The 19592-nt window shown below is 34.0% G+C and overlaps 1 protein-coding gene across 9 annotated transcripts in view; it reads right to left on the bottom strand.

Annotated features, from left to right (window-relative positions):
* Positions 1 to 19592, bottom strand: part of STXBP5 (syntaxin binding protein 5) — a 109193-nt gene that overhangs the window by 47980 nt on the left and 41621 nt on the right. For all 9 annotated transcript variants that reach the window (XM_061991667.1, XM_061991668.1, XM_061991665.1 and 6 more), the window contains 6 exons: positions 18189 to 18323; positions 17092 to 17155; positions 14068 to 14151; positions 7704 to 7827; positions 6295 to 6373; positions 413 to 567 (listed from right to left, as the gene is read on the bottom strand). In XM_061991667.1, coding sequence (XP_061847651.1) covers positions 413 to 567; positions 6295 to 6373; positions 7704 to 7827; positions 14068 to 14151; positions 17092 to 17155; positions 18189 to 18323 — 641 coding nt within the window. The remainder of the gene's footprint in view (positions 1 to 412; positions 568 to 6294; positions 6374 to 7703; positions 7828 to 14067; positions 14152 to 17091; positions 17156 to 18188; positions 18324 to 19592) is intronic.

The raw sequence follows: 19592 nt of genomic DNA, 5'->3' as shown, positions 1-19592 counted from the left end.
CCAACCCCTACCATTCTATGATTCTATGAAAGTACACAAATGCTAATAAAGATTTAGCATTGACTAGACTGGTCTTATATACTCAAATAAATACCAATTAACACATCTGCTGCAGTATCTACAGCTTAAAGTTGTAATGTTACTTTTTGTCAGCCAATGCCTTCAGAATTAAAAAAAAGGAAAAAACTCATAAGCAGTAATCATTCTTCTGGAAGGAAAACAAGTTTTGCAAAGTAATCTATTATGATGCTTTGGGAAGTAAAACATACTTCAGACAACAGTGACAACAGATGCTGCTGCAGCAGTTTGATCCCCAGAGTTAAAAAACAGGCAATAGTAAAGCATATTGTGATGGGATAATACTCCAGAGAGAAGATGTTGAAGTACTGAGAAAAATCTTTACAGAACCTACCATTAGGATATGGTGTTTCACAGAGGGTTAGAAAATCAACAATAGAATAATCCATTTCTAGCACAGCAGTACTTTTCCCATGCATAACTGTTAAACAAGGTCTTCTTCCTACAGTGTCATATGACAAGCCTCCTGAGAGAATGATGAAAGGCTCCCTGGAACAAACCAAAGTCATTTGGGATCAAGACAAGATAATACATTAAGAGAGATTAGAGACTTTTTTTTCCAACCTTAAAATACAGTTCAGTGAGATACCAATAAGCAGAAATACATTAAGAGTAATGCAAACCAGCTCTCTATGCAATTTGTAGCTTTAGTATGTGTTTCAAAACTTAAAGTTACAAGATGGTAAGTCAGACATCTCTTTGAAACCTTTTGTTCCGTACTGCGTATTTAAATAATCTTTGCAACTGTGTGCCAGAATGTTTTGAACTTTAAAATTGTTTCTTTTCTACTGAATTGCAGATTCAGATTTGCCAACAGCCGCATTTATCCAGAATATAAAATATTCCAGCAGTATCAGGAAGAAATAGTGCTGTTTACTTCCTGTACATAATTACCCTAAATTTTGCAGGAAAAACAATTTTGCAAACAGTGTAATTTTGTAGTCACAATAAGAAAACTGTCTTGGAGAAGCAACCAGCTGCTTGATAAGCTTCAAAGATCTAACAACTTTTAAGAAGTGAGGACATACATAAACACCCATAGTTCTCTCACCATATATTTGCTCCAGATGCTTTATCCATTTCCCCACCACCACCATGCAGTTCAAGGAACTAGTTACTATATTATAGACTACTCCCACTGCATAATTAAATATCTGAGTACAGCAAAGCTAAAATATTTCTTCTAGTCTTGAGAAAAGATATTTGAAGGCTTTCCTTCAAATGTACCCACATTTTCTCTAACATGCACATACATACAGTTCAGTATTTGAATTATTAAAAAAGCCAATGTAAATGTATTTGTTTTACTAGGTATATTTTCTTCTTTCCTCTTTATCAAAAGGCATCACTCATTTTAATACTGTTTGTTTTAAATAAGGCATAACAGCTTTTCAAGAGCAGACTGTTCATAAGTATACAACTCAAGATTTTAATGCTTTAATAACTATTGCCTCAAATTCCAAGTTATATTTCTGGAGGAAGAAATGGTATTTTGAGTGTAAAAATCCTCTAATCTACTTTTATGATCACTTTAAGTAAGAATCCTACCCTTTGTTTACATCTACCTTGAAAGCAGGTAATATGTCAATATCTGGAGAAAATCTGTAGGAAAAAAGCCATTCTGACATTGTGAAAGAGAGGTTGAAAAGATCTGTATTTTTTGTCTTCCCCTATAACATCATCTATCCTACACCATCTAAACACTTTTCACTAGCATTTGAAACAAATGTGACCGATTAGGTACATCATCTTGAAAACTGTGCATGAAGGGTTTAGTTTATGCATATTGGCCTTCATGAATTTAAGGCTTGGCTGAAATGTGCAAAGCTGACTAAGATAAAGGTTTCAGTTTCCAGAATTATTTCATGATCTGCTTCAACTTTCAAAAAACCCTATGACTGAAGTGTCGATAGGATCAGAGTTCTGCTAACTGAGGAGGAAACCTCAAAGGAATGGTTGTCAGATCATGGGTTCATCAAGTTCAGTATCCCATCTCCAACAGCTGTCCAAAGTGTAGGTTTCCTCCACGTTTTCTTTTAATCTAAAATTTTCATATTGGAACTGCATACAATCTTTTATAGTTGCGTCCATGAAGTAATTTCAGGGAAAGGACAAACTTTAAATTAATCTGTTATTTTTCAGGATGTCAACAAAGAAGAATAAAAGTTTCATGTACCTGCAGTATCTCATTGTGCTGGAACGATATACTGTAGTATTTGTCTACACAAAATCATTAGATTTTTTTTAAACAGTTACACTGCCAGGAAAATTAGACTTGCCAATTCACTAAAATCAACTGACATTAAAGTGATATATTTCAGTTTCTAAGTGTCATACTTAGAAATGCATGCTGGTTTCTTCTGGGTTTATTTCTCAAGGTAATCAGATTGCTTTGGGCAGGTTTGCCAGAGTCTAAATCCATATAAATCAAAGAATGGAAGAGCTAAGAATAGACTACATGGATCTGTCACACAGATTTTCCACAGATGAATTAACATTGAAGTTGATTTTAGTCAGCCAGAAAGTCCAATACAGGTTTGTATATGAAGTTTTGATATTTTCATGAAACTACATATTTACCGTGAACATAAGCTATGTGTTTTTTAATTAAATACTTCAGGTGATACATATTAAAAGGTTAGTGCACATGAATGTTAAATAGAAATGTATAGCTTAAAAAGAAAATAAAAACATTTTACTTTACATATGGATAAGATTGATCCACCTTTGATAGTTACATTTTTATCTACATGAAGTGATGGAAAACATTTGACAAAAAGCAGTGCTCAGCTCTTAGCAAGTTGCTATATAGCATTTTTTTGCAGCTGCTAATCCAGAGATTCTTCTTTGAAACAGTTCTGCTTTCTTAGATTTGGAAGCAATCCCTTTACATTAACTTCCTCATCAGATAAATCTGTAAAAATCACTTGGGAAACACTAAAAAAAAAGATTAACTACAAATGGGGCCAAAGGTTCATTGAAAACAATTCCAGAAAAGAGATTTAGGTCTTGCAGGCTTTGAAAGTATCATACAGCTGACAGCTGGGTGTCTCAGAACCTGGAGAATATTTCTGCTTGGTTTTAGAAGTAAACTCTCAAGTGTCAGCCAGTTTCTGGAAATCTAGATGTCAGTAACAACAGTAAATATAGAAGTCAGACTGTTAGTACTAGTTTTCTTTTCCAACTATGGGTGAATTTAAGAAGTTAATCCCTAGTAATAAAGGTGGAAAAGACTTCGAGAGCTAGCTTAGCTTAAGACTGGAAATCTTGAAGCAATAGCGAAGGTAAATTGCAAATTCATTTTGGAAAACATGCTTCCATGCTGACAAGCTCACACAAAAAAATCAGTTATATTCAAACTAAATTAACAGATGAAAACTTCTACTTATCTGGAGATCTTGTTATTTATTGTAATCTCTGGGTCCCAATTAGGTACATTCATCTCGCTAAAAAGTACTGCTCTACATTTGGTCAATGACAGCTGTATTAGCTACCAAGACAACACTCTTTTTATTACGTTTTACAGAGAGGTTTTGGAGCTGCAGCTTCTATTACAAAGAACTCTTGAATAAGCTCATGCAATTTTACCATAAGGCTAATATCAGAGTACATACTTTAAGAGACTGAATCTGGAAGGGTGGGAAATGGCATTTGGAAGCTCAAGACCATCTCTACAATCACATTAGGCTGAAAAGTATGTGTTAAAGATAACCTGGGAACCAGTTCAGCAAGCTCCAGAGGTATCCTAACTTTGAAACTCACAGCTTTACAAAGAGACACAGTATTTTAGATGAACTTACATGGCTGGAGAATAATGACATCATTATTCTGGGACTGGAAAATTATGCCAGTTTGGTCAAGGAATATATCAAGAGCTTGGCTTTTCAACCACCTAGCTCAGGTATAGAACAACTGTCAATAGTAGCCTTTCTACACATATTCCCTAAAAAATAAAGCTATAGACATACTATTATTGTTTAGTAAAGTTTGCCTTTGGAGATTTCATCGGCATTACCTGCAGTAACAGGCTTAAAAAACCCCCAAGAATCCAACAACAGAAAAAACAGACTTAAGTAAGTAGTCTGTAAAAACCCAAAAAAAGTATCACGTCCTCCTATTTTCCTAATTCCAGCTTCACTGTACAGAGAACATAATGAAGAACAAAAGTGAGAAGGGATAAGAGCTACAATCGTACAAAGAATAGTGTCTGTAGTTGGGGATCAGTTATGTTCCTTTTAAAAAAAGTCCAAAAAACCAGAATTAGAAACAGTAAGGAAAACATGTAAGATCACATCAACAAAGTGTTTTCCACATGAAAAGATACTCAAACAAACATAGATCCTAGAACACTCCCGATAAGGGAGGAACAACAAAGAAAGGGGTGACAGAAAGATGTTAGCATTCCATTTAGAGCACGGAAGGGTGAACATGGCATGTTTGGTTACCCACAATCAAGAAGTTAGCTGAAATAAAAATACATTAAACACTGCTTGTCAAACATTGTAAGTTTTTTGGTTGATTTTGAAGAACATTTAGAGCAAACTGCTATAGAAGCAAGTTTGACCTGTTTCTTATATTTTGCAGCAACTAGAAAAAAATTGATCCTATTCAGGAATGATTCTCCTCTGCACTACAGACATTAAACCATGAACAATAAATGACAATGTTTTAGCTAAAAATCAAAACTGTATCATGTTCATACCTAATCAATTTCAACGGATAAGGAGAAAAATTATCAAACTTTTAAGCAAAAAGATAGCTTTTTTGTTATTTGGGTTTGGTTTTTTTTTTCCTTTTAAATTAAAATTCTGTAAAAGTATCACAAGAATTATAGATTTAGAAATACAATGAAAATGGATAAAATATTAGAGAAAATAAACTGAAAAGCATCAAAGCTTTCAATTTGGATGAACACTAGAAAATGAGATGTATAACAGAAAAGAAAAGAAACATTAGGAAGAAGTATGTCCCCAAGGAGCTATGTATTCTTAGAAATTATACTAAAGTAGTCTTTAAACACTGTGAAAAGTCAACTAGTTTTCATATTGTAATATTTTAATTGCACAGAACAAACTAATCTTTTCCTTCAGAATGACTGTTCAGTAACAAAACATTTGATTACAAAAAATTGAAGTTTGCTGAAGCTGAGACTGCTTTTAGTTACCTGTATCTTTCTTTAAAAAAAAAGCTTTTTAGCTTTTGACATTTCAGTTGAGAAAGGAATATGCAGACAGATGTAGACTGCAGCAAGTAAAACGCAGCTTTCCAACTAACTATGGATGTTCATACATTTGATAATTAGACACAGTCTTTAACTTTCTATTTACCTCACATTTAGCAGACAATTAATAAAACCACAAAGCCACTGATATTGTATGTATGGGTACACCAGTATGTAGTAGAAAACTACGCCACATCAATTCAGTAACCATCTTTTATGGGTTTGAATGCCTGGAAAGCCAATGAAAGCAATACATAAGCCTCTCAAAAGTCAAAGATTTTATTTTCTTTTACAAATAGCTGGACAGGTTCCCAGGAACATTTTGTCTTTCTACTTCATTTTTTTTTTTTTTAAACAAAACACTTTAAAGCATTTTAGAACCATAAATAAAAGAAATTCCACATCATTAATGAAATCCTTCAAACCTAATTGCAGTCTGGGTAACAAAACATGCTACTCAAGATACTGTAATTCCATCTGAGCCTCTCATTGGAATTACTGCTTTGTTACATTCTCAATGTGCATAATTAGGCACAATTTGCTGCATAAATTACTGCACTCTACCACAGAAGCTTCAGTCACTGACATTTCTGCAGAAGGAACAAGTAATTCAGAATTTAGAGTATTCACATCAGGCTACTATTTGTGAAAGTTCAGGTTTTTAGGGCTGTGCTCTATCGTTTTCTGTCTTCTGACATGTTTTTTTTCCCTCTAATATTCCCAAAAGATTGAGCAAAAAATACATTAGCTTAGCAGCATTGAAGAACCATGTAGATAATGCATTAACAATATCTTTAAGTTTGTATACAGTCATTTGTTTACATATGATTTTGTAGTTTATTCAGTAGTACCTCATTTACCAAAACTATTTCAGCTGTTTTAACACGGTTCACTGCCATCAGGATACGTATCCCAACAACTGAGAAACAACATACATTCTCAAAGAGCTGCATTTATTTTACATATGGTAATTTTGTGCACAAAATCATTCTTACCCAGCTCTAGTTGTTTTATATTCCACCTTAAGGATAGGTTTGCAGGGCTCTGGCTTTTTTCCATCCTTCAGCTGCTTTCCTAAAGTGAATTTTTTAATTATGTTAATCCTACAGTTCCAGAACATGACAAATTACAAAATTCACTATGCAACTTGCTAAGTAGAACATTCACAAAAATATATATTCAACATCACTGACAATTACAGAGCATGCCTTGGAACAGTATCATTAAAAGATTTGATAAAATTCTCAATGCACCAATCTAGATTTTTTTAAAGTGTTGTAGAATATTTGTTTTAAAAAATATTATCCTCCCCTAAAAGATTTTTTTAAGTAGCACCAGGAAATTTAAAGTTTCACTCATCTAGCATTTTGCAATTTTAAGTGGTCAGCTTAAATGTAAAATGAGTTTTATTCTGAGTGTTATCCTTAAGGGCTAAGACTTGAATTTGAACAGATACAATATCCCATGGAGTCAGTAGAAATCAAAAGTACAGTGTAAATATGCATGTAAACATGCATCTCAACATTGAAAAGGTCTGATACAATTATCAGGTTCTGCAGAAAATGTAATTTTTGGCCCAAGATCAAAAGAAAAATGTTTACTAAGACCAAAACATATTAAAATCAGTTAACCTTGTCTAGCTAGTTTTACTACTACAATAGTAGTAACTTCTAAAATTTTTTGACTGCTACAGGATCATACAGAAATCCACAGTTGTTTTTTTGCACTGTGTCCACAGCAGCACAGTAAAAATGGACTTTATGGTGGCTCAGAGGTAAACCAGGATGCTTAACTATAGCACCTTATACTATGACTAACTTCAAATTATCCTCATTGTTACATACACATTTAAGAGTTTGAGGTAAATAAGTTGCTCAGACACGACTCAGACATGTGCACATCATGTAAATCTGGCATTTTCATAGAATCTTTTTGAAGAGTGGCAGCATATTTCACAGTAGAACATGTAATTAATTTCCTAGATGAACATTAATGCATATTGCCAGATGATAGTCTTACTGCTACAAATCTTTCCAAGAATTTATGTGGCAATCTACATATTTATACATGAAACAGATGCTTGCTTATATGTATTTTAAACAACATATGGGATTGTAATGTTAGACTGAAAGCAAACGCTGCAAAATATGTAGTTAATTGTGAGATCAATGTCATTGTGTGAAAAATAAGCTTAAAGTTCATTGGTTTAGACAAAACTGAACTGATTTACGTTTGTATTTCATAAAGACTTTTTAATTCTATTAGAATTTGGTGTGGTAGAAAAAGTTTTCTGCTTGCACTGGAAGGGTGTTTTTAATACTTGGTTTTACAAAATAAACTTCTATTTAAAACAACTCATCTTTTAGGAGCCATCAAACATAATGGGTATCCATTTTCATCTTACCATGTGGAGTGATTGTCTGGAATGGTTTGGTAGGAGATTTTACATTCCATATGGTCAAGGTACCATCTGAATGACTACAAATAAATTGCTTTCCTTCATGATGCCAAGCTACAGAGTGGATAGCCTATGCAAGAAAACAGAAAACACAAAACAGTGTGAGTATCTTAATATCATTTTATCCTTTATGCCTTCCTCAATGACATTAGACAGCAAAAGGTAATTAGAGAAAGTACTCATTAAATCAGTCATACTACTCTTCCTATGTCTTAATTTACTTAAGTTTTCTGTTAATAAGTACTTCTTTCAGATACACTTTATCAATCAAAAATACTGTCTTCATCATAGACAGACAGTAATCCCCTGTGACAAGATCAAGCATTAGTACCATAGAGGACTGTTATTATCTTTAAGGCATCAGGCATTTGTATCCTTAACTGTCTGCACAGGTAAATATTTCCTTTTTTCCCCCCCCCTTTTTTTCCCCCTTTTTTTTGAGAGGAGGGTCTTTTTTAATGAATATTAACTCCTTTCTTGTTTCAAACTATAATAATAATTGGCAAAACGTTTCTGTACATTTTGATACAGGAACGCACCAGAATCATGGTGAATTACTTTCATCATTCTTTGGATTTTTATATGACCCTTTTCTCTTTTGTATTATCAATTGAGCTTCAAATATACTGTTAAGGCCCATGATACGAGATCAGTTACTCTGCACATCAGATTGTTTACTATAGCCTATTCAGATTTCTCTGTCTTATGATCAGTGTTCCATTACAATGGATATTATTACCTGGTAAACTTAAACAGATGACACTGAGCCCTTTTCTACAGGTTTACGAAAAATATTCAGAGCAGGCATAACTAACTCAGGAGTACCTATGCTAACTCTCTTATCAACAGCCCAGTAAACAAAAGGTGAAAAAAATGCTGCAAAGAGGGAAAAAAAACCCCAACATCTACTGAGACTTAAATGGCAACATATTATGAAAACTTTTTTGATGCAACAAAATGTGCAAGTGCCTAAACTTCACTGACATTTTGGTTTCCGTCAAGCCACATAACAGAGTTGGAGGTTTGGTTCCTCCTCTTAATCCCATAGGCTACTTTGACATGTTTTTAATGCTGCACAATAATCTCTTACACTCAGTCATGTACTAGAACATTGAGCCTAAAAATAGTAATCTATAATACATTTGCTGAGTTAATGCTATCAAAGCTTACTTTAGATCAGACTGAAATATTACTTGAAGAATGGACTTAAAAAAACAGTTTTAGCTTTCCAAAGTCAAATTAATTTTTTTAGAAACAAAAATAATAGTTGAGAAATGTGTTTTATTTCTCTCATGGCTGAAAATATAGTATGAGAAATGTTTGCAGTATAAACTGTATTCTACATAAGAAATGTGTAACTTATTTAAAAATCCCCATTGTTTGAACATAAAAGGCTTAAGAAAAATGCAGAAAGAATTTACAGTCTTATTTTTCCATTGATGTCACAGACAATTTCCTCCAAATTCTCTGAAGAAGAATGTTCCATTTGTGCTTTCTTCTACTTAATTCTAAACATGCAACATATTACTGTTACAATAAAAAGTTCACAGTGCTGGTAGTCCAAGATGTCATTTGTAATATAGAAAAATCAAGGACAAATTCTTGTTCTTCTTGTCATTAAGGACTGGAATGATGTGAAGGGAAGAAAAGAACACGGCACCACTCAGCACAAATACTAATCATGACTTAGAGCTGCCTCCTCCAGTCATGGTTAAGCAGAAATACAATTATAAAGGTTTTAAGTGTGGTAGTATCGCCCACCCTATAAGCACTTCTCTTTTGTGCAGGTACACATATTCTGAGAGGAAGAAAGCATGGATAACGTTCCACTGACCTAGCTTTCAGGAAACAAGTTAGACTGCCCCACCACATCACGGCAATTTGCTTCACAAAAGCTTCTTAAAGGTCAGGTAATTTGAAATGAAACCAAGCATGAAACTACTAAAAGATATTAAGAGGATTCAGCACCTTCCCTAAGAAGATTGCACAGGTATCTTTTCATAAACCCTTGAAGTTTGACTCTGTTCATTAGCAGATGAAGATCTTAAATGACCACATTTGTCTTCCTCTCACAAATCTGAAGAGATAAAGAGTTGCATCAAGTGATAGAGGTAGTCTGCACAGCCCCTCAAGTTCCATGTTTTAAGACCAATGAACTACAAAGTGACAGGACAGGAAGAGATTAATCCCATAACAGTTTCTAGTCAACAGTCTTTATGTTATCATCCTGGTCATCCAGTTCATGATGTTTGATGAAGTCTAGTCATCCATTAATAGCCACCACCACCCAGACAAGAGAAGTGTGTTTAACATCACTGCTATAGGAAAAGGACTGCCTAGTTGGAGAGGATCCAGAAAGGATGTAGCACCAAGCTCAGCTGATGTCAGTTCTACAACTCCACAGAGAAGCTAAGTTCACACTCCAGGTATGAGCATTGTATTTTCCAAACAGAAAATTTGCAATGAGTGGTGATGGATTTTGAGACTGACAGGACTCACAGTTAACCAGCACCAGAAGAATTATTGGTTTTCAGTAACATTAGAATTAGAGACTGTTTCCCTAGTGCTATTTAGCAGGCCTTATTCACCAAACAAGATCCCTCTGTGACACCCCCCTCCTCCACTACACTTTAGAAGACTGAGAGTCAGGAAGAAGGGAGATCAGACAGCATTGCCAGTGTCTGATCAGCAGCTCTGCACCAGATCTTAAGTGTGACAAGATTGTACTGTATGCATTCAAATTTTTTTAGGCTCCTTTATTTTAAGGGGACTGCATGTCTTACGAGAAGTGCATGTCAATGAGAAAAGATATTCCAGAACACTGTTCAGTAGCAAGCTGAACTTCAAAAGTTATGAATTGTATTACATCCAGAGCATAACATCCTTACAAAATAAATTTTGGTTACTTTTATTGCATAACTTAAAAATCAGACTGTGTTGCACCTTCTTGACTAAGGTTGTTTAAATCTGAAGTCACTATTACACACTAAAAGAATAAAACTACTATCAGTGTCACATGTGCATAAAAAAAAATATCAAGGTCCATCGGTCAAATTTAGGATGGACGGTGACCTTGGCTAGCTGTACCCTCTCTGTATTCTGCTCCATTCTGTTGATTTCCCTTGCTTCTGATTTTCTGTTCTACTTCAAAATTTTCACAGCTGTGCTAGCAATTTACTGAAAAGAATTTTTTGCTTACTACATATGTATGGATGTTTTGTTTTAGCTAAGTATTTGAATTGCTAACTTATCCAACTAGAATGAAAAAGTTACCTTAGCATAATTCCAACAATACCAATCAGTGCTTTCCACACTATCAGTTATGGTGTTACTTGTTAAAGACGCAGAGTTACCCACCTTTCCAAAAATGTCATTCGGCATTAAGCTTTTTACTATTAAGGAAGCATAAAACTAGCAAAGTTTCTATTATTTGCCAGTATCACTTTATTCTTGCAAAATACAGAAAAAAACCCTTTTTCATCTGCATGGCTTTTACATTCACTCACATGAAACTGTGATAGTTGAACAGCATGAACAGTATATTTATATAGGCCATTACTTAGCACTGATCATAATATGATTAGAAAGATAACATTATGGAGTTGAACATTCCTTTCACTGACAGTTTCTCCCTTTTTGCAGCTAAATACAAAACTGAAAGGCACTGAACAATAATATGAAAGAGTGATACAGGAAAAGCCCTGTCTCACCTGACTCTGACTGAAAGAGAAATGGATATAATACATATATCTATGTGAATGATGCATGTATTTATCCACTTCCTGCAGCTTTCTATTCATTATCTTTACTGCATCTGACAGTATTTTCTCTCAAGGCCATTGGTCCAGAAGCAATTACAACACTGTCTGCAATGACACTTTCACGAAACATGTCTTTTCAACAAAAATGATCATTTTATTTCTATGTTACTAAGGCCAGAATCCAGAACTTGAAACTGCCTAACTGTACCAAATTGAAATTCAAAAGAGGGACATAATTCTAGTCCATCTTCCCCCTTAGAAGATAAGACCTAAATACCTTGCCTGTTGAAGAAATTCCTATTTCTAAAACATTAAGTGGATAAGAACAAAAAAATTATTACTGCATATAGTAATTTTTTTCCAAAGAGGTATTTTTCTGAATGTGAATTCACATAAAAAGCATACTTTATTTTTTAAGAGTTGAATGGCAAATATTTTTTTAAACAGTTTTATGTATGTTCATTCTCATTGATGAGAACAGTGAAACTCATCAAGTTCACTCTATCTTCGGTTTTTTTCACTCATCCTATCCATTCCCAGTTTATGGTAACACATTTCTTTACCAAAGCATCTGACCTTAGGCATTTCATTGCCCCTTCTGCAATAACAACACAAACTAAACAACAAGATGCATTCTTATAAATCTTAAGGGAAATAAAAGTGGAAAGTGATAAACTAGTCACTATTGTTTGCAACATCTCAAGTCAGAGTTGGTTCTGGAAGATGAGAAGTCAATTGTTAAAACAAATGGACCACAAAATTCCAAGACAGAAAAAGCAGTATAGAAACTTACCTAAGGTAGACACTAGAAACCGCAACACTTTAAAGAACAGAGTCAATTGACATATGGATAAGTATAATATTAGCAAGGAAGAGAAATCAGTGTGCTTTTCGTAAAAATCATATCCAACAAATGTCAAAAAAATGTTAACAAGCATGTAGCCCATGGAAACATCAATTAAACCATCTAGACAATTTTCAAAGTCTTTCAACAACATCCCTCTAAGGAAACAATAACCAGACTAGAGATCCTTGAACAGAGGATTAATTGCTTAAGGTATCAGGAAGCAGTGCAAGAGAATAAAGACAGGCTAGCTGTTCATGAATGAAAGTAATTGGTAGAGACTCTTAGGTATCTGTGCTGCTCAGGATATTCATAAATCACTCAGAAAGTTAGAACAAGAATATTAAGGTGATAAGTCTGCTGAAAGTATCAAAGTATATTCAAGGAAACTTGGAGCTCGTAATTAACACTGAAGAATGAGATTCTAGTTTTATAGTACATTGTTCCAAGGAAGTATCTGTCTAATGTCTGCCTACCTAATGGTATCAAAAGGCTAATCCACTATCAAAACTGAGAGAAAAAAAAACAAGTAAAGAAATTATTCCATGTCATAAATCCAGCATGCCCTTGTGTTGGGTATACTATGTTATGTTTCTCTTTTAGTAAAAAAAGATGAAATAGTTGAAAAAGTTGAAGAGCAAGAGCAAGACATATAGTAAGAACTTGGTTAAGACTAGAAAGATAGTGATACAAGTAAATTCATTAAACAAAGCAACAGAGAAAACAAACTATGTGCACGCAGTGAAAATAGTAGAAAATTCTTCACATAAAATATTTTGAGGCTTATACAGACATTTCTGAATACACAAGGAAACCTTATTCAACTCTTATGTTCTGATACAGCTCTGATGATCTAAGGCTTAGAATATTTCAGAGACTCTCCCCCTTCAAAGAAACTCTTCACTGGTAGAACTAACACACACAAGCATGACTACTGAGCCAGAACCACCACAAAAAAACCCCAAATCCTGTCTTGTGAAAAGTTCAGCACAGAGCTAAAGGAAAACACCTGCTGATACATAACAGGCCTAGTTGGTACTGAACAATGATAAAGACATTTTGCAATAAATAAAACAAAATATTAAGTCTTGATTACAAGTAAAATACATCAATTTGCATGCTATGTTGAGTGATTTTACTTAATATGTCTTTCAAGAAGTCTACATTTTCTCAAGAACACAGTATTAAAGAAATAAATACCACTTGATTCTATCTTTTTTATTAAACCACTCGCAGTTTTATTTCAAACCTTGACCTTACCCTATAAAGAACAGTTGTGCTTACAGAAATGTCCTAGGGAGACTATTTTTGTCCCCACACTTTTCAGAATGTGAGATCCCAAGTTACAGAAACTGCTAAACCACGTTGTTTCAACTTAAGCTTATAACACAAGTGAAAGTCATACTATTCAACAACAGAAAAAAAAAGACTGAATCTGAATGTTTCCCTCCTAGTCCCTGAAATCAGAAAAGGGATCCAATCCATGCCACCATTCATTGCCTCACAAACTTCAATTCAGTGAACAATTAATCTGTCTGAAGTTTCTATTATTTGCTCTATAATTCTTTTAGAGAAAACTCCAAGCACTTGCGATTTCAAAGAGACTTGTTTATTGATCCACTGGTGGTAGAAGCAGAAAAAAAGTCATCATATTAGAAGAGTGAATAATATCCTCATAGTAAGTAATACAGATGAAAAATATTACCTCATCATGTGTGTATCTGTAGTCTGCCTTCTTTGACTTCAGATCCCACAATACCACTGTTCCAGACTCAAAGCCAATCAGAAGCTGCAAAGATAAACAGCTATATTAAGCCTTTATAAGCAAAATGCTATTTGCAATGCCTGTAGTTCTTGCCCCAAAGCTATACAGAATAACAACATAGGTATTAACTGCAAGTGGTTATGAAGATAAAAGTTAGTGAGAAGCAGTGAAGATTGCATTTAGAAAATAAAAAAATAGAAAAGTAATAATATATTGTTCTGAATAGTCCTAGGAAATTCCTTTGAGTTCCAGAAAGGTCAATAATAAACTTCTCTAAGTATTCCTTCCAGAGTCAAAATAGGAGGGGTTGGAAAATTTTTGTTCTGCATTTTCTGTACTGGATTTGTTCTGCTTAGATTTGCTGTAAGAACACCCTAACCTTCTTAAGATTCTAGTTTATAGTTCACTGTCTGTAAACAAACCATATAAAAGCTTTCTCCAGATGTTAATTACAACTGAGGTAACTGGCTAAAGGGACATCAAGAACACTACTTGTTAAGAAAAAAAGCTAGAGTGAAATTAAGCAAGATAACTTTGCAAGTAAGCTTTTTGCTAGAAGCAAGATTAAATCAAGATTAAACTCAAATGGGTCCAACACATTTTTCGCTATGTAAGTGTTTAGCTCTCTCGAGTGACATATCTCTTAATGAGAACAAGACAAGGCCACCATAAGGCAACGGTAGCTGTCTTGGTACTTGCTATACACAAGGAGGTGATGCAGTTTTATCTTTCAGTTGCTGAATCTCCTGTGAGATTCCTTTGAGCAACATTACTACAGAAAATACAGCTCCTAGCATTAAGTAGTGTGCCTTCAGCCCTGCTTCTTTTTACCAGCATGGACATAAAAAAAATGAGTAGCTGGGTCACAGAATTTCCTTGCTATTGAAATAGCAAGGAAACAGAAGTGCCCTGAGGAATGCCCTTTCTTCACAAGTTAGAAGACATTGCCTTCACTCATATGCCAACGTAGTCAAGAATAGAGAACTAAACCAATAAGGTCATTGCTGTACCTAGAGGCTTTGTCTGGACAGTCTTTTCGGTATCTTACAGTTTTCAAGACATAAAGTTACTTCTACTATGGACAATACTTAAATGTGCAGGTGAATATACTAGAATAGATAATTTGTCTTTTCTGAAATTACCATAGCTTCAATGCTTTCATATTCTAGGGTTCTTGGCTTCAGAATGTGATTCAAACCTAATTCTACAGAGAAATCCACTAGTTACACCCTTACTGCAGTGAGCTTCATACTAATAGAAAAACACCCTAAACTCTACTCATGAGTTTTTCCTTGTTGGACTATAACCTCAGGTGTCTAGGATACAAGCTTATAACAAGCTTATAACTAGGATACAAGCTTATAACTAGCAGGCTATTAAAATATTCAAACCACTGCTGAGACAATAGTATCATTCCCTCTCTCTTCTGTTTTATCCATCATTAACAAATGAAAAACAGGCAACCCAAAAAATAATATATTTCTCCTGCATATGTGGAAGAGTAATAAGCAAAATTATTTTCTCTCTCCTTGAAGATTCCTTACAAATGGGAGTTCAAAACTATGACATTTCTGAGACATTACACCAACAAAAGTAATTCAGAATTTAATTCACATTACTCAGTCACATACATCTGCTTCATCTAGAGTGGAATCATTAATGAAAATCTGTTTCAAGTGGCATCAAGGTCGCTACAGCCAAGTTGCAACCATACTTTTGTCAGGGGTCTACAGACTTGAAAAAGAAACTTCTTTTCAAGTCCTTCTTTCATATTTTCCCTTGTTCCTATTGTCAAAATTAAGGAAAACCCCTTCTTCGTACTGTTCAGTGTGGACCAAGGGATCTGAACACATCTGCTAAATAACTATACAGGGCATACAAGCTAGAGGGTGAATATCCTTCTTGGAGTGGTTGAGTCCTGTGATTCCATCCTAAAACTTGTAGAAGGGGTCTGTTACCTGAAGCACAGACTTAGTCTTGCAACCATAAGTGGGGAATATATCTGATTTGGTACTACAGTAATTACTGTCACCTAGAGAAGGCATACTAACATTTTAACTCCTCACTTTCTCTTAACTCATGAAGTCTTCACTGTGAACTAAAGCCACATGTTCTACGTTGTTTTGACGTGAGTCTCGTGACAGATCTCTCAAAGCAAAGAGTAATACCTGTAGATTTAATTTAATAATACAGAAGGAACTAAGGTATGTCACAGGATATAAAAAAATATTGCCCTGTGAAGACTTGTACTGTAAAACTTATTGACAACACAAAAAAGATGATTATGTTAATACTATCTTAAAAGAAGAAGTGATAAGATTAATACATAACTTTCTTGCATGTTTTTGTTGAGTTGAATTTTCTCAAGTATCTAGTTGTAATAAAGGCTAGTTGGGTTTAAGCAATTTATTGTAATCACTAGATGTTATCTGCTAAGTGAGGGTATGTTATTTAGACATCAAATTCCATAAAAGACTGGTGCTCTGGATTAGCTAAAGATGAAATACACAGCATTGTACGTAAACATCCTTTATGACCAAACATATTAAAGTTGTGAAACAGCAACATCCAAGAGCACTATAAAGTTTAAAAATTTCCATTGCACTATTTTTGCACCTGGTTTAAGATATTACCAAAAAACCCAATCATAATTTTTTGCACCATAATTAAAGGTCTTTGTTCTTTTTTCCCCCAGTAACTTTTGTAATTAAGCACTTTGAGCTGTTTTCAAATGTTTCTGATTACAAGGTGCACTCTATTCCAGTAATGTGTCCTACAGGCATGTCTGCACCTTGCTTCATATTATTCTCAGAGCTTAAAACTCCAATTTAGCCTTCCTTTGTGCTTTCACTATTTTCATAATTTTCCTACTTAATCCTTCCTGAAAAAGCAGTGGTATCTACACTTTAAAACAACCTCTTGCTTTCAAAATAACAGATTGAATAGTCTTTAAACATATCCTACCTTTCCTTCATCCATTGGATTGTCACTAATGTGGACAATAGGTCCTGGGTGAGATTTGGATGACCTAGACAAGAAATATTTCCATGTAATTATTAAAAAATTCCCTTGCCCAAAATTGCATCTCAAAACAATGGCCAGTAATACAGATTCTGCAGATATAGACTCCATGTAAGCAAGCTATTGACATTTTAGCATGGAATTACTTTTATCTTCAAGCCCATAAATACTGTTTCCAGGCACTTTGTTTATGTCTTCTTAGAACATAAGAATTATTAGCAACACATGAAAAAACTTGCCATTAGCTTTACAGCATCTGTTGTCACAGAACTGACATACTTGGATAAAATGTTTATTTTTACGCTGGAAAACAGATGTTGCCATTAGTCATACAGTGTCCAAGCTACATATTGTTAAAGCAACACAGAGTAAAGACTTTATGTTGACTTCTTCCTATTGAAGAAGATGGTCTAATGAAGAACTGTTTATGATAGCTCTTTGCAAGTGCTGGACTTCACGTATGCTTTGAAGATAGATATAACATTCTGGGATCAAAATAACAGCACAGAAGTATGTTTTCACCCACGTAACACTCCATTTGCATACACAATTTTATTATTAAAAAGGAGCAATGACAGAAGTTGTAAAATACACTTTGCTCTTGCAATACACTTATATTTATATTATGATCTCTCTCATAATACATACTTGTATAGTTTGGGCTTTAACTCCAAAACTGTAGAAGTGATATGCCTGCCCAAGTACCAGCCACATCATATTTTAACATTTCTAATATTTCCATTATTTTTAAAACCATTTATGACTACTGAAAAAGGCTTTTATGTCTACTTTTATATTGTCTATTTTTATGTCTATTTCAGGTACTATGACAAAATAGCATTATCAGCAGAAACATATTGACATTCTGCATTTATAAGAAAAGTATTTACATGACTATTTATGTACAGAGATCACGTATTTGGTGTAGTGAGTCTAATATGGAAGCCACTCTAGGTAATGATACTTCTGCAACTGCAAATGTTAATATCTGGGACACCACTGTTACATCCCCTCAATAGAGAATCCTTGATTAAACTCACAGTTCGATGGCTTTATTCCACATGATGACATAGCCTGAGAGAGTAAATGATTCCACATTGACAATGTGAATGTTTCCTCTTTCGGTGCCCACGTATAGCCATTTACTTTGGAAAGGCAGATGACAAAATGTTATCCTGAAAGAGAAAGCCCCCAAAACAGCAATTAAAGTCTTTTAGATATCCTACACTTCAAGGTCTATGTTGTCAAAAGTTAGAAGAAAGGCAATAAGTAAATAGGAAGCAAGAAAGAAAAGCTACAGGTAGGAAAAATAATAAAGCCAGTATACGACAGAAGAGATGTATATACAAGAAAAAAATTTGAGTAACCAAAAAAGAGAAACCAAGGTATTCTAAAACTACTGAGTCATTTAGATGAAAATGACACAGTCATCTTTGAAAATTATTATAATGAATGTATTTGCTCAAGATGTCTGGCATTTTAATCTTAAAATACTTGTTATAACCTATAAATCAAAGACAAAAGCAGAAAAATCGTAAGAAATGTAAGCTACAGATGTAACTTAAAATATCTCTAAAGAGCAAACCTAAAATCAATTTGAAAATTACTTTTTAAGTTTTTTAGAAGTAGTTTCAATGGTTTAATTTTCTGCTTTATAGTTTTCTGTGAAAGTAACTGAACAAACCTCAAAAGCTATCAACTGTTCATACCAGCAGAGAACTCATCTTTGACCATAGCTCCGGAGAAAATAAGTGTTTGAAAACTTTGTTTTTTGTTCTCTCTTCTGCTTATTGTTTATTACTACGTCAAAATTGATCCGGAAATAATGTTTGTAGGAAGTGAAGCTTTTAGAGTATCAGATTTATCTACACAACATACATACTAACTTGAAATTAAGAGTAGAAATTTTCTAGACTTCAAACTACTTTAATTTGACAGAGTCCAATAGTGAAAGAAACTACCAAGCTACTGGGACTGTCAAACTTAGGCTTTCGGAAATGTTTCACTGATAAGGTAAAATAATTATTCAATGGAAATTTGTTCTGTCAGCTCTAATCCTTAGCTTTACAGATTTTTTTTTTTCTTGTTTTCTCCCAGTTGGGCTCCCTTCTTGCCAAATCCATGCATCACTTCACAAGCCTGTTAATCATTATTTATGCAAAGACCAGCTTTAATTCCTTTGCATTAGATGCTGTATATAGACAATTTCAACACAAAAGCAAAGGCTAAGGACAGCCATGAAAAAAACTGCTAATAGCTAAAAGGATGTTAATTTGTACTACAGGTTTCAAAACTTAAGGCTTCTGTAGTAATACTACCTGGATCAAAAGTGTATCAGTTTACATTATGTCACTTCATAAAACTTCTTTTTTATTTAAAAATCAAATAAAAGTCAAATTAACTCAATCAAATCTTTAATTCATTCATGATCCAGCTTCCTTGAT

The sequence above is a fragment of the Colius striatus genome, chromosome 2 (assembly GCF_028858725.1).
Source record: "Colius striatus isolate bColStr4 chromosome 2, bColStr4.1.hap1, whole genome shotgun sequence".
NCBI classification, from domain to species: Eukaryota; Metazoa; Chordata; class Aves; order Coliiformes; family Coliidae; genus Colius; species Colius striatus.
This window is presented reverse-complemented; position numbering and strand designations above follow the sequence as displayed.